This window comes from Pelmatolapia mariae, linkage group LG3_W (genome assembly GCF_036321145.2).
Source record: "Pelmatolapia mariae isolate MD_Pm_ZW linkage group LG3_W, Pm_UMD_F_2, whole genome shotgun sequence".
NCBI classification, from domain to species: domain Eukaryota; kingdom Metazoa; phylum Chordata; class Actinopteri; order Cichliformes; family Cichlidae; genus Pelmatolapia; species Pelmatolapia mariae.
Genome location: NC_086229.1, coordinates 62,415,638 through 62,432,671, shown reverse-complemented (window position 1 = coordinate 62,432,671; position 17,034 = coordinate 62,415,638). Strand labels below are relative to the sequence as shown.

The following is a 17,034-nucleotide window of genomic DNA, read 5'->3' as shown; positions in this document are numbered from 1 at the left end:
GGCTGTGCGAGGCGAAAATTCATGTGGTAAGTTGACTGAATTCTTTGTTACACCTGGGGAAAACGAGGATGCTGTTGTATCTGCAGCAGAAGGAGCACTGACATTTCATACTGTGAAGCATCACAGTAGATTCCAAGATGGCAGCATGCTCTTTGCTCGTTACGTGTCCGTCTGTAATTAGTTGTTTGTAATTAGTTGTTCTTAAAAGATTTTTTCCTATATTTTTTATTGCATTTTTTAACATATTTCTTAACTATTTTTGAACGTATTTCTTAACCTGACAGCTAATATTGTATGGATTGTTGGAAAATGTGTGGTTGGTAGATGCCTTGGAATTTGATGGATGCATCTTCCTGGAGCAGGCCTAGCCTGGCCCTGTACCGTTCTCCTGGAGTTAACTGGCCTAGACCCGGCTCTACACCATCTTCCAGGAGATAACTGGCTAAGGTCTGGCCCTGCACCATTCTCCGGGAGCTAATTGGCTTAGGCCTGGCCCTGTGCCATCCTTGTGGAGCTAACAGACTTAGGACTGGCCTCACATTATCCTTGTGGAGCTAACTGGCATAGGTCCGGGCTTGTAGCATCTCCCATGAGTTAACTGGCTTAGGCCTGACCCTGCACCGTCCTTCAGGAGCTAATTGGCTTAGGCCCGGTCCAGCATCTTCCCACAGGAGCAAACTGGCCAAGATCTGGCCCTGCACTGTCCTCCAGGAGTTAACCGGCTCAGGCCTGGCCAAGCGCTATCCTTTAGGAGTTAATTCGCTTTGGTCTGGCCCTGTGCCATTTTCCTGGAGCTAACTGGTTTGCTTCACCCACAGGTCTGTACTGTTCACTTTTGTTAAGTACTAAAATTGTGGATGATGGCAGTATTTACTATTCTTATATTCCTCTTGGCCTTTTTGGACCCTCGGATAAGCAATTGCATATGGACACATAGCAGGGGAATCTCTGAAAATGATCTTTATCTGCAAGAGAACTCTGAAAAAGGCACATGCTCTATAATGTTGCAAAAAATAGAGCCGTTACCAGCTCAGTTGGATCATGACATTAGTTTCATGCCTGTTTTGCCCAGAGACTTCCCTAAACTTCAGTCTACTCTGGTCTTGCATACTTATTTCATTTGCCCATTTAGCTTCAGCTCGGGTTCAACATATCAAAGTTCAGAACCCAAATCAAAGGTGAAACAGAGGTTGTTGATTGTCTTGCTTCTATTTTTGTCAGGAAACGTGCAACTAAATCCTTGCCCTGAACTGCAATATTCCCAGACTCCTTCTGATTTTAAAATAATGTCTGGTGTCAAATATATTCATCTTAATGTGCGCAGCCTACTACCGAAGATGGACATGGTCAAAATTTGGGTTAAATCTACAGATGCAGATGTTGTTATAATCTCTGAAACTTGGTTAACTAAATCTATTACTAATGAAGACATTAACATATATGGGTACAATGTATATCGCACTGATAAGCCAAAAAAAGGAGGCGGTGTAGCTATTTATGTCAAATCAAGATTTAATGCCTCGATTGTTCTGTCCCAATCGATATGTAAACAAATGGAGTTTTTGGCTTTGAATGTAGATATTGCTAATACACTTTCGATAACCATTGTTGGGTGCTACAGGCCCCCATCTGCTTCAAAAGAGGCATTATCTTCATTAAAGCACCTTTTGGCTAAATTAAATTACACTGAACTACTAATGGCTGGAGATTTGAACTGGGACTGGCTAAATGCAACTTCTGGTGAATTTAAAGAATTTTGCTATTCAATTAATCTTACCCAGCTAGTCTATCTTCCTACCAGGCCAAATCTTAAATGCCCTGAAAAGTCCACATTAATTGATTTGGTTTTAACAAATGTACCTCATAAATTCAATTCGCTTGGTGTCTTCTGTAATGACCTAAGTGATCACTGTGTTGTTGCTGTTTGTAATATAGTGTGCATAGTGTGTAAAAGGAATCTTAAACAATTCGATTAACAGGCTTTTCATCATGATTTGTCAGTAGTTAATTGGGAAAAAATCGGATTATTACCAGAAGTAGAGTTAGCCTGGGCAAATTTTAAGGAAAGCTTTATGGAAATTGTTAATAAACATGCCTCCTTACGGAAAGTTAGAATTAAAGGTCGAGAAAATCCCTGGTTTTCGCAGACACTCGCAGATAACATACACAAGCGTAATAGAGCATGGGACAAGGCGAGGCAAACAGATACTTCCACTGATTGGTCTGTTATCAAACAGCTTAGAAATAAATGCACTTCTCTTATTAAAAAGGCCAAATCCGAATACTTTTTGTCTGTCACCACTGAGAATCTCAACGATCCACAGAAATTTTGGAAAGTAATCAAGTCTTTTTCTGCCAATAAAATGACTCAAACTTTTCCTAAATTTGTTGTAAAAGATTCAGTCTCAATTAATGATAAAACTGAAATTTTGAATTGCTTTAATGAACACTTTTTATCAGTGGGTTCGTTGTTTGATTCTGCAGAAACTTTTTTAACAAATTCTTGCCCAGAATTCTCTATGTTTTCTGGAGACCATTTTAACTTTGTACCTTTTAGTGTTTATGAAGTGCATAAAGCTTGAAAGGCTTTGGATCACAGAAAACCTCCTGGTCCAGACTTGATGGAACCTTCTTTTTTGAAGCTGGCAGCGGATTATATTGCAGAACCACTTTCAATTTTATTTAATTTTTCAATTAAAACCAAAGAAATTCCATCGGTCTGGAAATCAGCTTTTGTCTTGCCTTTATTGAAAGGAGGTGATCCATCGGTGTTGACTAACTATAGGCCAATATCAAATTTGTGTGCTTTATCCAAAATCATGGAATCTCTAGTTTGTGACCAGTTGAAGGAGTTTTTGTACTCTAATGATATTGTCTCTAAATTCCAGTCAGGCTTCAGGAAAAACACAGTACTAACACTGCCACTATGAAAGTGATAAATGATATTATTATGGTACACTGTAAAATGTAATATTGTGTTTAATTAAAAATATTAAATAGGCTGAACTCATTTTTTATCAATTTGTTATTAGAACTCGATTTAAATAAGTTACCAGTACTTTTTATGCAAAAACGCTGATAAACTCCATTTATTTGAGTTGTCTTAACTTAGAAAACCTAAGTAAGCTGGAAGTTTTGCTTCTCAGGGCGGAAGGATGAAAGATGTGTTTTGAAAATGCCACGTGACTACCGTCCTCCTCCCTCCCGGATCAGTCTGCATGTTCATGGCGCCAGCATTTGTTATGGAATATATTGAGCAAACCTGGAGATATTATTGTTGTCATTGCTGTGGATCTTTACTGACTTGGTGAGTAAATGTTTACTCTTATTCAAACTGATTTTGTGGCTTCTCTTAGTTTAGCACCAGGTTTATAATCTTGCTAGCTAGTTAGTGTTAGCCTAGCGTTGCTGCTGCCGCTGGGCTCATCTTACTTAAAAATTAACACCACAGCCTTAAAAACCTTACATAAAACTATGTCGGTGAAATTTTCTGTTGATTGTTTGAAATAAATAAGTGAGAGAAGAGCCCAGACAAAATTCTTCGGGAGGCCGTTAGGGGTGGGTGTGGGGGGTGGATAACAGAGCTCTCCGAAAACGTGGAAGCACTTTTGCAAATATGTGATATTTTGATAAATTAAGTAGATATTTGAGCATTACATAGCTACATTCTCGCCTGAAAATATCTTGAAAGGTTATTTTGTGACCCAGAAAGGGTAGTCTGGGGAAAAGGAGGATCACATTTGTCGGCTATGTTTGTCAGAGGAGCGCGGCTAAAAAACTTATTACTTTTTCTGGGTCTCAAAACAAACTTTTAAGATATTTTCAGGCGAGAATGTAGCTGTGTAAATTTCAAATATCTGCTCGATTTATCAAGACATCACATATTTGCAAAAATGCTCCGACGTTTTCAGAGACGTCCATTTTTTTCATGCTTTGTGGCAGCTTTTGAACATCTGTGGCATCTATTAATGCCAAATCTAGCCTTTATTTAACAACATAAGCAAACTCTATGTTACGATGATTGCACAGTCATTAAGGATCAAATCAATGTTCTGTTTTTTCTCCCTCTGCTTGCTTCTTACTGTCTTTGAGGCCGATCGGGACCAACACTCCTGTTGTTGGACAGAAAGACATCAACTCACTGGTAAGTGTTTTGGTTTTCCAATATATTAGCAACTGTCAGTGACATTTATATTAATCAGGCTGAACTTTAATCATACTGTAGATCAACCTGTTTTACTTATTGTTTTATTTGTGCTTTGGTTTGGGGAAGTTGTTTCTTTACTGATCTTTTCCTGTCTTCTGTTATTAGACTTGAGATGTGACTGCACGATGCTGTTGCTGGTGACCACAGTTAATTCTACAAGACATGCTGTGTAAGTAAACAAACAACAACAGTTTGGTCTGCATTTCTTGAAAGATCACATCCCCCAAACTTAGTTTAGAGGGTCTACACTGTATATAGTGAAGTCTGCAAGTTTTCTAACAGCAAAATTTGTTTTGTGCCCAAAATCATTTTGCACATCATTAGAATGAAAGTTATTGGCCATGTTTGCATAGCCCTTTTTAAAATTATGCTTTGATGACATTATTGTATGTTGGGTGGTGGTCAGGGCTATCCAGACTGACAATTGGGACATTGAATGTCACCTCTCCGGTGGGGAGGGAGCCTGAGATTGTCTAAATTGGAGTATGTTCTATACCAGAAGCAGAAAAAAATGTTTTAAGAAAGCAATTAAGTTAAAATATGATTGTTTGCTTGCAGGACACCAGGAGAGATGGTGTGGTCAGTGAAGATGGTCGCCTGCAAGTTCAAGCTCATTGCATCTCCAACCATCAACCACTGCCACTGTACTTAAGGGAAGTTAAAGACTTTCTTCTGCACCTACATTTGGATCACCTCGATCCATGACAGTCATTCAGGCAGTAATGCCTGGACTAGAAACAAGCCATCCTTAAAATATTACAACATTCCAGCTCCTGTGTTGGAATGGAAAACAAATGTGTTGTTTAAATTAGAGACTGCACTTGTGACAGAACAACAAATATTTTATTTTGATTATATAAGTAATGTAAGTACAAAACAAACTTGTGGTAGGCCTAAACTTATTTTCAGAATAATTACATCTGAGACTTTGTTTCATTGTAAGATTATAACAGCGATGGCAATATAATTGTTTGTTGTTCAGCAGAACAGTGTCCAGTATGTTAGCTGTTATACTTTGTTGTGTTTGAAAATAAAAGTTGGGCTGATTTTAACATCATTACAAAAAGTGTTGTTAATTATTTTTAATCATATTCAGGTTACCACAAATTGTTTTTTCATTTAGTTGAACTTGAAATGTTTGTTAGTAGGTAAACAATTAGTATTGTACAGTCAGAAATATCAAGTTATTCTTAATACTGCAGACTTGCAATGTATAAGTTGTCCTAACAGTCATCTTAAGTAAGCTTTACTTAGTTTTTTTGAGGCAACGAGTTTCCATAATTTTTTTGAGTTCTGGGAACTAAAAAAAGGCTGTACAGTGTACTCAAAATGAGTAAGTTGCCCTAACTTGGTCATCTTAAGTAAACTTGATCCAATTTTTTTGAGTTCTGGGAACAAATGAGCTTGTACAGAATACTCAAAATAAATAAGTTATCCTAACTTAGTCATTTTTAGCTAAGCTTTACTCAATTTTTTTGAGGCAACGAGTTTCCATAATTTTTTTGAGTTCTGGGAACTAATTAGATTTTACAGTGTACTTGATAAGAAATTGTACTGTGCGTCACTCTTTATTGACCTCTCAAAAGCTTCTGACACTGTTGATCATGCTGTCCTAAAAAACAGACTGCTCAGCCTTGGATTGTCAGAACATGCAATAGCGTGGCTCTCAAATTATCTGAATAATAGAACCCAGTGCATCAAACTTGAAGGTCTTTGTTCCAAATTTGTTGCTGTCCACAAGGGGGTGCCACAGGGCTCAGTTTTGGGTCCCCTTTTGTTTCTTTTATATATCAATGACTTGGGTCAAAATGTCTCAGACACAAATTTGCATTTTTATGCTGACGATACAGTTATTTACTGCTATGGATCATCTCTTACTCAGGCCATTGAACCCTTACAGAAAGCCTTTGTTGCTTTCCAGCATTCACTTATCCAGCTAAAACTAGTTCTCAATGCTGACAAGACTAAGCTAATGTTGTTTTCTAAGTCAAAGAAGGTCCCAGAGCCTATTCCAGTGGTGTCCACCCTTGAAGGAAATGTTATAGAGATAGTTCATGAATATAAATACCTTGGTGTCTGGATAGATGACTCCTTTACCTTTAAACCACATATAGAGAGACTTGTAAAGAAACTGAGGCTGAAACTTAGTTTTTTCTTCCGTAATAAACAGTGTTTTTCTTTTGCAGCAAAAAAACGTCTTGTCACTGCAACCTTTTTATCTGTGTTAGATTATGGTGACATTCTGTATATGAACGCTTCTTCTTCATGTCTTCTAATATTGGATACCAATTGTCCAATTATATTTTGGAACTCAGAGGGTTAACCCAACAAATCATGAAAAACTGGGTTTACGGTTTTGTTCACAACAGTGCAGATTTCTGACATTTTGTGTAAATTTAAGAAACAATTTGATATATTTTTTCTAATAAAAAATTTGAATCATTTTAACCATATGTAACACCTGCATATATGTTTTAAAAAAAGGCTTTGATTTTGCCACCCTAAGAAAATTTCTCTAGATCCGCCCCTGCATCGCTTGCTACGCAGTCGACCTGCGGACCAGCTTTATCGTCACAGCTGGACAAGCAGCCGGTTCCCTGAACTGACACCTCCCTGTCACTGGGCCACGGCCCAGGGCTGCCGACAATCTGGGATGATTCCCTCTCTCGCTCATGAGAGATAAGAGTAAGTGGCGGTAAGTTGGAGTAAGTTTCTGCTGCCCTCAGGTGAATGTGTTCTAGGAGCATTGCATCAAGGATTTTGCGCTGTTTAGTTTGCTGTTGTAGTAGCCCTGTTTGTCTATTTGCAGCTCTTTGCAGGCACCCACAAAATTTGTCCCACAATCGGACCTAAGAAGTTTGACTGCACCTCTGATGGCAAAAAGACTGCTCAGCCTTGGATTGTCAGAACATGCAATAGCGTGGTTCTCAAATTATTTGAATAATAGAATCCAGTGCATCAAACTTGAAGGTCTTTGTTCCAAATTTGTTGCTGTCCACAAGGGGGTGTCACAGGGCTCAGTTTTGGGTCCCCTTTTGTTTCTTTTATATATCAATGATTTGGGTCAAAATGTCTCAGACACAAATTTGCATTTTTATGCTGACGATACAGTTATTTACTGCTATGGATCATCTCTTAGTCAGGCCATTGAAACCTTACAGAAAGCCTTTGTTGCTTTCCAGCATTCACTTATCCAGCTAAAATTAGTTCTCAATGCTGACAAGACTAAGCTAATGTTGTTTTCTAAGTCAAAGAAGGTCCCAGAGCCTATTCCAGTGGTGTCCACCCTTGAAGGAAATGTTATAGAGATAGTTCATGAATATAAATACCTTGGTGTCTGGATAGATGACTCCTTTACCTTTAAACCACATATAGAGAGACTTGTAAAGAAACTGAGGCTGAAACTTAGCTTTTTCTTCCGTAATAAACAGTGTTTTTCTTTTGCAGCAAAAAAAAAACGTCTTGTCACTGCAACCAGATTATGGTGACATTCTGTATATGAACGCTTCTTCTTCATGTCTTCTAATATTGGATACGATGTATCATGCTTCCTTGAGGTTTATCACCAATTGTAGATATCTGACCCATCATTGTGACTTGTACTTAAGAGTAAATTGGCCTTCTTTGGCCATTAGAAGACAGGGGCATTGGTACACTTTTATTTACAAAGCTATGCTTGGATTGTTGCCTCCTTATATTTGTACTTTGGTCACAAGGACAAATAGTGGTTCTTACTCCTTGCGTTCAAATGATCAGCTGCTGCTGTCTGTTCCCCTTGTCCACACAGAGTTGGGTAAGAAAGCCTTTGTCCACTGTGCGCCCTTTTCGTGAAACCTGTTACAGAAAGACTGGAAACTGACTGAATTGTTGTCTTTTAATTTGTTTTTAAAACTAAACTTAAAGGCCTACAGACTGCCTCAATAATGTGTAATTGTTTTGTGTAATTTTTAATCTTGTTTGTTTGTATGTATTTGTTTGGAAATGTGCTGCCTCTTGGCCAAGACTGCCTTGGAAAAGAGGTTTTTAATCTCAATGGGACATTCCTGGTTAAATAAAGGTTAAATAAATAAAAAAAAAGGTACAGATCCATGGATTGCACTTGTGTGTTGCTAGAAAAAGAAGCATTTCCAGACTTTAACAAAGCAAAAAAGTGCTCGCACCAAGACTGAAGCTACTGTTAATGGTGTCATAGTGCTACATTCATCCGTAATTATCTTTTTTTTTCTCGTTCATTACCGCAAACATTTTAAGAGATACTTATTATTAACATCTTAACAGATACTCTGACCCATAACTATCGTAAAATGCTTCGAGGGGAAGTAGAGGCCTTTCGCACATGCGTGGTACGGATCAGTTTCCGGTATGGATCAGGTGTGAGTAGCAACTGATGCCTATGATTGTGCCAGAGCACATTTTGAGTCACTATGGGAATTTCAGATTTCACACAGGTGGGTGGTGAATGTTACACACCAGTCAAAAATGTCCAATTATATTTTGGAACTCAGAGGGTTAACCCAACAAATCATGAAAAACTGGGTTTACGGTTTTGTTCACAACAGTGCAGATTTCTGACATTTTGTGTAAATTTAAGAAACAATTTGATATATATTTTTTCTAATAAAAAATTTGAATCATTTTAACCATATGTAACACCTGCATATATGTTTTTAAAAAAAGGCTTTGATTTTGCCACCCCATTTGATTTCCATGCCACCCTAAGAAATTTCTCTAGATCCGCCCCTGCATCGCTTGCTACGCAGTCGACCTCCGGACCAGCTTTATCGTCGCAGCTGGACAAGCAGCCGTTTCCCTGAACTGACACCTCCCTGTCACTGGGCCACGGCCCAGGGCTGCCGACAGTCTGGGATGATTCCCTCTCTCTCTCATGAGAGATAAGAGTAAGTGGCGGTAAGTTGGAGTAAGTTTCTGCTGCCCTCAGGTGAATGTGTTCTAGGTGCATTGCATCAAGGATTTTGCGCGTGACCCCAATCATGCGCTCCCAGGAGCCAGCCATATGCGACGCATGCGGGGGGTTGAAAAGCCATTTGCAGCCAGTCTTCAAGAAAGCTGTTTAGTTTGCTGTTGTAGCAGCCCTGTTTGTCTATTTGCAGCTCTTTGCAGGCACCCACAAAATTTGTCCCACAATCGGACCTAAGAAGTTTGACTGCACCTCTGATGGCAAAAGGACGACGCAGGGCGTTGATAAATGACAACGTGTCCATTGATTCTATAACTTCAATGTGAATGGCCCGTGTACTCATGCACGTAAATATGACTGCCCATCGCTTTGCATCCGCTTGCCCACCACACGTTTTTCTGACAGTGACAGACCAGGGCCCTAACACATCAAGCCCTACATGTGTGAACGGAGGGTCAGTGGACAGCCTATCCTCTGGTAGCTCAGCCATAAACTGTTCCTGCTGTCTGCCTCTTAGTTTGCGACATGTCACGCAGCTGAATATCATTTTGCTTATTGCTCTTTTTCCTCCCACAATCCAAAAGCCTGCAGCTCTGACTGCCACTTCAGTAAAATGTCTGCCCTGATGGCATACTTTCACATGGAAGTGTCTTATAATGAGCTGGGAAAGGTGGTGTTTGGCAGGGATGAGGATAGGATTTGTTTCATCCGAAGTCAACTGTGCTCGTCTTAGTCTCCCACCCACTCTGAGGATTCCGTTCGTGTCAAGAAATGGGTTCAGTTTGCTAAGTGGGCTTGAACTTTTGAGGGGCATACTCTTTTCAAGCTGTCTTATGTCTTCTGCATAGACTTCTCTTTGGACGGTGTGAATGATAATGATCTTAGCTTGATCGAGCTGCTTTTTGGTTAAATGCTCACTACAGCTGTGCCAGCCCTGACAGGAGCCTTCTATGTTCTGCTTAAAGGACTGAACAATGTGTCGGAGTTTAGATATAGCCTTCAGTAGTACATTCCAACTAGAAAACCTTTCGAATCTGGCACTACTGAGAACATCCTTTGCAAGAGTTTTAACACAAGTAGTTACCTCATGACGCAGTTCGTTGTCAGTCTCTGGGTCTACAAGATCAAACAACTCTGCCTGAGATTGACCTATTTCTGACTTGGTAAGAAAGGCAGGTCCACTGAGCCATGTGGAGGTAGAAAGCTGCTCAGCAGGTAATGCTCGCGTGGCATGATCAGCAGGATTTAAGTGAGTTGGCACATAATGCCACTGGTGAGCTTGTGTGGATCGCCTGATGTGTTCCACTCTGTTGTGCACATAGATGTAAAAATGCCTCTTTGTGTTGAAGAAAAAACAGTATGTTTAAAAAATAAAAAATAAAAACTTAAAATCCACTGTTCCAATTTTTTACTCAGAAAAAAGAAAACATTTCATACTTGTGTCAATGGAACTTGTAAGTTTTTGGACAGTTTCTGCTTCTGCTTTTGCAGGATGTCAGAATAGCCTCCCAGAGCTGCTGTTTGGATGTGAACTGCCTCCCACCCTCATAGATCTTTTGCTTGAGGTTGCTCCACAGGTTATATAGGGCATATAACAAGTTTATTATTTTCATTTTATTTTATTTTTATTTTCTTGCAGTAAACCCCTTCTGGGATATGTGATTTTCATATCAAAGTGACCATGTCTGCAGTTCACTGGCATCAGCAAGTGCAAAGTATCTTCTCCTCAGGACTGAAGCACCTCCCAGTGAGTTTGGAGGCCTTTTGATGAATGTCATCCGATCAGATGATCCTACGGTATCCCTGAGAGTTCAAATGCAGCATAAGTCAATAACCACGAATAGCTCAAAAAACACAATTTAGTGGAGATGATAACATGACACAGCTGCAGTGAACAATAGCAAACATAGATTTACAACATTAAAAGACTCATGCAATTAGAACATAAATTTGCTGCATCTCACTGTGAGCATCACGTTACTGTTGCCTCTGATTTATCTAATTTGTGTTTTACTCTCCTTCTGTTGTGTTTTGCGTGTTTTTACAGTATTTTTCTATTTGTCTGTGTTTTTTGACTTTGTCACAATTTCCCTGTATCATGTAGCAGCACAGTGTGTGTTGTAGGCTAACTAAATATTGGCAAAACAACATTGGGACAAATGAAACATAAATCTGTCAGAAATACAAACCCAGCCTCTGCGGTAGATGGATTTAATTTTCTTTTTAATATTCTGTAGAAATTTTCATAGGATAAAATGTACAGCATCCTCTGTACTCCTATTCCTTCAACAGGCAAATTAGTGAGGATCCAGTGTGGGAGTTGAGTTGCTCAAAGCACTTCATAAATACAGAATGGGCATCAGTGCTACAGGGTTATTGTCGTCCAGGCATCTTGGTGATAAGTGTTTTGGCACTGGCACAATGGAGGTGGTCTTGAAGCATGCTAGTAATACTGCCTGGGCAAGCAACAGGTTGAAGATGTCTGTATAGACTAGAGATGGCACGATACCACTTTTTTATGTCCGATACCGATACCGATATCATAAATTTGGATATCTGCCGATACCGATATTAATCCGATATAGTGTGTTTTTTAATCAATAAAACTGTTTTTTTTTTTCATATCTTGCTGCATTTTGTAGAAGTTCATACTCAAGTTTAAATAAACAACAACACTAAAGCTATTCTGTTATACCTGTATGTAAAAAATACACTGCACCCAAAATATTTCATAGTTCAGCAACACTGATCAATCTAATAAACTTAAACCTACTCCATCCTCCCTATTCTGGTATTTTAAAGAGTACTTAGCAGAAATATTAAGCAACCTAACTAATAGGGTTGCAAACTCCCAGCAAAAGAAAAAAGGGAACCACCCCCCACCCTCCACCTCATGATGCTTAATCAACATAATCAACTTTAATTTGATGCAGTGTGAAAAAAAAATGCACAGAAATAAATTATTTTTCAAGAATAATTAAATAGATTCAACATCTTTCTTCTACAGAATTACAGACTGCACAGATGGTATCTTCCCAAAGGAAAAAGTACTATAGCTTACTGGGGTATATTAGACATTTAACAGTTACTATATACAGTAATAGACTTTACTATACATTTTACATCAGATTAAAACTTTGGGTGTAAGATTCAGATAATTATTTATTAAAAGCTAGACATTTTAAATGAGAATAAGAAAGAAAAGTATTTCTTTGTGCCCCCCTTTTCCCTGTTAATGCCCTATCGGCCCCCCTGGCTAAACTTTGATAGATCCGCCCCTGCACAGTTATGTCAGCTATGTAGAAAAGGATCGTGGTCTAGAAAGTAATATTAAATAAATTCTAACAACAGCTTATCAAGCTTAAACGTGCTGCTGTTGTTCAGCCGCTGGTTTCCTCTTTCTGGTGCAAAGTGGGCCAATAACAAAGAAGAGAGACGGACAGAAAAGCCGATCAGCTGATCATTAAGGAGTTTCATGAAGTAGCGGCAGGAGAGAGAGAGAAGAGGCAGTCGCTCCATATATCGGTGGTTAAGCTTAACGTAGGTACGCTTTACAAACATTCAGAGATGAACTTACACACTTGCTTTACTTCTCTCTGGGATAACTTCCCCGGAGATGAAATGCTGGATTGCTAGTGAGGCTACAAATACACACAGCCGTGCTACGGTTATGAGGCGAGTTACGCCGTGTTGCAAGTTTTGTGAGGTGCTTTTTTGATATTTAATGGATCGGATTACATTTTTTATTTCTCACCGATATCCGATCCAGTAATTTACGTCAGTATCGGACCGATACCGATACCTAATATCGGATCGGTCCATCTCTAGTATAGACCCCTGCAAGCTGCTCAGGAAGTGCTCGAAGCACACATTCAGGAATGTCGTTTGGGCCAACAGCTTTGGGAGTGTTGATTCTGCTCAGTGCATTATGGGCATCTGTGATGGTAAGAGTGAGTCTGTGACTTTATGGTGGCTCACAGTTTTTGGGGGTAGTGTTTTCAGGAAGTCAGTGGTGGTCAACCTGCATGAAGCCTTTCAGCCATGACAGCACATCAGTGGTTAAAGCCGAGAGATGCAATCAGTCAAACAGCATTCGTACCACCTCCAGCTCATTTCCTCTCAGCTGAACTGCGGTCAGCTACAGGAAGATGCGAGGTATTTCCACGAATCAGCAACACGATCAACACAACCAATGTTTAAGATAAAAATGTAATAAATCATTGATGATCATTATTGAGTTAAGAATAGTTTGTCCTGTAACGACAAAGACATAATTCTGTCAGTGAAGGCACCATGCGGGCGATCTATAAATATAATTTTATTTTGTTATTTACATGTTTTTGGTGGGGATTTGTGTGTGTGTGGTTCCCTGACTGACTTCGTCCCTCATAAGGTTTTTTTTTTTTTAACTCAATGAAGGCATCATAGTGGTACCCATGTTCCCATTTATGTCAGCTAATTTTGTTGGGGCCCATCTTTATTGTCAGTTAACAGTCAGTTTTACCATTTTAAAGCTTTTTTCTCTCCTATTTATTGCAGTCAGACAAAGAAACCTTCCTCTAAAAACCACAACACTGGCATCCTGTCACAGAGGAAGAGGAGCAGGGTTTGACTTTAACTGACTGTGAACTGGTTAAAGAGTTGACCTGATATCACAGAGAGTAAGATGACGTACGCATCTATGCTCTGGCTGCTCAGTGAGTACACTGTAATGATTATGTATGAAAATCTGTTGTTTCTTCATCACAAACATTCAGGTTGGATTAGAATAGAAGGGGAGTAGACGAGTTTTTATCAAGAACACCAACAAGAAGGAAGAGGGTCAACAGGAAATCAGAATATTTCATAATAAATTAATACAGTGCAGAGAATTGACATGGATACACTGATTTACAGTTTTGTGTACATCCGTCATACAGATGCATGACATTAAATGTAGTTTAATGTGGTTTGTATTCAACAGCAATTTTAAAAAGTTCTAAAAGAAGCTACTTTTATAAATATCAGAAGGTATTAGTACAAAGATTTCACTATCCAAAAAGTAAAATTCCTCAGTTTAAATTTCTCAGCTTTTTGTGTATTTGTATCTTGGTTCTGTATTTTGCACTGTTGGCATTTAGCTTGTTATTATTTCTTATGGTTCATTGGTCTTTATATCAGTTTACCTGATACAAGTTCCCTTTGCTCTCATTTCATGCCTTCAGTTTTTCTGTCCTGATGCTCGTTTAGGTTGATTCTGTGTGTCGTGGGTTTGTGGCTTCCTTTTGGTTTTGGTTTTAAGATAGATTTTATGTTTGTCCTCCTTAGTCTTTGTTCATGACGTTAGTTTCTGGTGCTTCTGAATTTCTTGTTATGCATGCTTTTAGTTCCTTGACGTTTGATTACGAGTTTTTGTGTTCGTATTCTGTTCCTTCAGTCTTGCCTCCATGTTTGTCTTCTGTCTCTATTTTAAATTCACATAAGTGAGCTTATCATCTGTTACTTCCTGTTTTATTTTGGTTGACTTTTGTCTCATGAGTATCGAGTTAATTCACCCTGTTCTTGCTATACCTGATTTATTCCCACCTTTATACTCTCCCCTTGTCCGTCATCATGCCTGCAATGCAGTGTGCTCCTGTTTTCTGTATATTTCCCTAGATTCCTGGTTTTGTACTCAAGCACTGCCTTGTTTTGTTTTTTTGTATTTTGAACAATTTCAGCATTACAGCTGTTTTGAGTTTATTTGGTTGGACACAACATCTTTGTCCAACCAACTGTTTTAATGAAAAATAGGCTTGATATATACTACTCTGTAAGTTGATCTATAATAATATAACAACATATAGTAATTAAATCTTTAAAATATCTGGTGTGCAGTACAATGTTTGAATCCAAGATACATCTGAGCTGGAGTAGAAAGCTGCAAAACAAAGAAATACTTGAATGTAGTATAAAGTATGAACAATTTCCATTAACTACTCAAGTAAATGTACTTCTTTACATTGTGTCACTGCTGATATTAACAGATTACCAGCACTCTACTCCAGCAGACATGCCTCTGTGTAGAACATTAAAGAGAAAACTGCTTCATCCTTTCTCTGCTCATAAGTGGATTCAAACCGATGATGTTTTCTCCACTGTCTAATGGTTTTCTGTTTTTACTGCAGTTTTTTTTTTTAATGTCAAACTCAAAATAAGCTGAGTGTCATTTCTCTTTAGTTCTGATCTCACTGCTGAGCTGTGCAACTAAAACCAAGGTCAGTAACCTTCTCCTGTCACAGTTTAAACCTGACATGAACTAACACTGAGTGCCCAGTCCTTTTTTAACCTTTCTTGTGGCATGACATAATAATCATACAGAAAATGATGAGCCTGATGAATATTTAATACTCATAATTATAAAGTTAGTATAGTCAAATAATTTATTTTATGTACATATTATATCAAAAAGTCCTCTTCACAGCTCGTCTGACTGTGAGTCCCAGCTGCTCTCAGTTCTTTAAAGGAGACTTTGTGTCTCTGAGCTGTGAGGAGGACGACAGCTCTGCTGGATGGACTCTGAGGAGAAACACAAGCAAACAAGAGAGGACTCAGTGTGGAGATGGGTGGGGAGAAGGTGCTGGTTCTTCCTGTAACATCAGCTACATCTTCACATGGGACAGTGGAGTTTACTGGTGTGAGTCCAGAGAGGGTCCCATCAGTAACATGGTTAACCTGACAGTCACTGGTAAGCTGAGTGTGTGGAGTTAGTGTTGATGAAACTGTGTGTAAATGGATGAAATGCTGTAGTTTGTCTCTGTGTTGAGGTGGATCAGTGATCCTGCAGAGTCCTGTCCTCCCTGTGATGGAGGGAGATGACGTCACTCTGCTCTGTAAAACAAAGACCACTCCCTCCAACCTCCCAGCTGCTTTCTATAAAGATGGCTCCCTCATCAGCAATAGGTCTTCAGTTAACATGACCATCCAGCATGTTTCCAGGTCTGATGAAGGCCTCTACAAGTGTGACATCAGCAGTCATGGAGAGTCTCCATCCAGCTGGATCACTGTCACAGGTGAGGAGCTTCACTCTGATTTCACCTCTTATTTCATCCACATATTCACTGAACAGCTGGGGTTCTCTCTGCAGGTAGACCTACAACCACAACCTCGCCCACCACCTCTACAAATATGCTCCCTACCTCCACCACCCTCCATCATGCGATCAGAGTAGTCTGTCACCTGGTGGTGTTCTGTCCATACTTCATCTCCACTCTCCTCTTGGTGTCTTTATATCAACACAGAGCCAAAGGTAACACTCTGAGTATCCTTGAGTATTTATCAAACTCAATTGCTTTCGCCTCATTTAAAAATATCTGATGACCTCGTGTAACAGGAAATGACGCCACCGTCATTTTGGCAACAGCAGCCAATGCGGAGCAGAGAATGACTGAGGACTATGATGATATTGCAGCGGTGACCTCTGAGCATCAGTTCTGAGCATATGCTCCATCAAATTGTGGTTATTAGGTCACTGTGACTGAATTTTATGTGACATCACAATGCAAGTCTTTGTTTGTGTGAACTTTATGAATAAATTTTGATTGTTCTGTCATCTTTTTTTTTTTTTTTTTTTTACATGCCAGTATGACAGAAAGAGCTTGTTGACATCTAATGTTGCTGTGTCACATTTTTATATTATAGATTTTATCAGTTAGAGGGAAGATATGCAGGCTTGATCAACAACAACATAAGTACATGTCAGCGGTTAACATGATGTCCGTATCTTTATACTGTGGTAGTAAATGCACGCAACCTTTGTTTTCCACAGACTCATGTACAGCACAGCCAGCAGACTCTCGTTTGACTCTCTTTGTAACTCAAACTTTGACTTTGTGTCTATTTTAGCCATTTGTGGTGTGTTTGGTCTCAGCTTTTTCTGTAGCACCACCAC

At 39.1% G+C, this 17,034-nt stretch overlaps 1 protein-coding gene across 1 annotated transcript; it reads left to right on the top strand.

Moving 5' to 3' along the window:
- The first annotated feature begins 9,478 nt into the window (after positions 1-9,478).
- Positions 9,479-16,580, top strand: LOC134623844 (low affinity immunoglobulin gamma Fc region receptor II-like). The gene is made up of 5 exons (XM_065470214.1): positions 9,479-9,602; positions 15,568-15,831; positions 15,911-16,156; positions 16,213-16,392; positions 16,477-16,580. Exons 1-5 carry the CDS (start codon positions 9,479-9,481, stop codon positions 16,578-16,580), a joined length of 918 nt encoding a protein of 305 aa, XP_065326286.1.
- Positions 16,581-17,034: the final 454 nt, after the last annotated feature.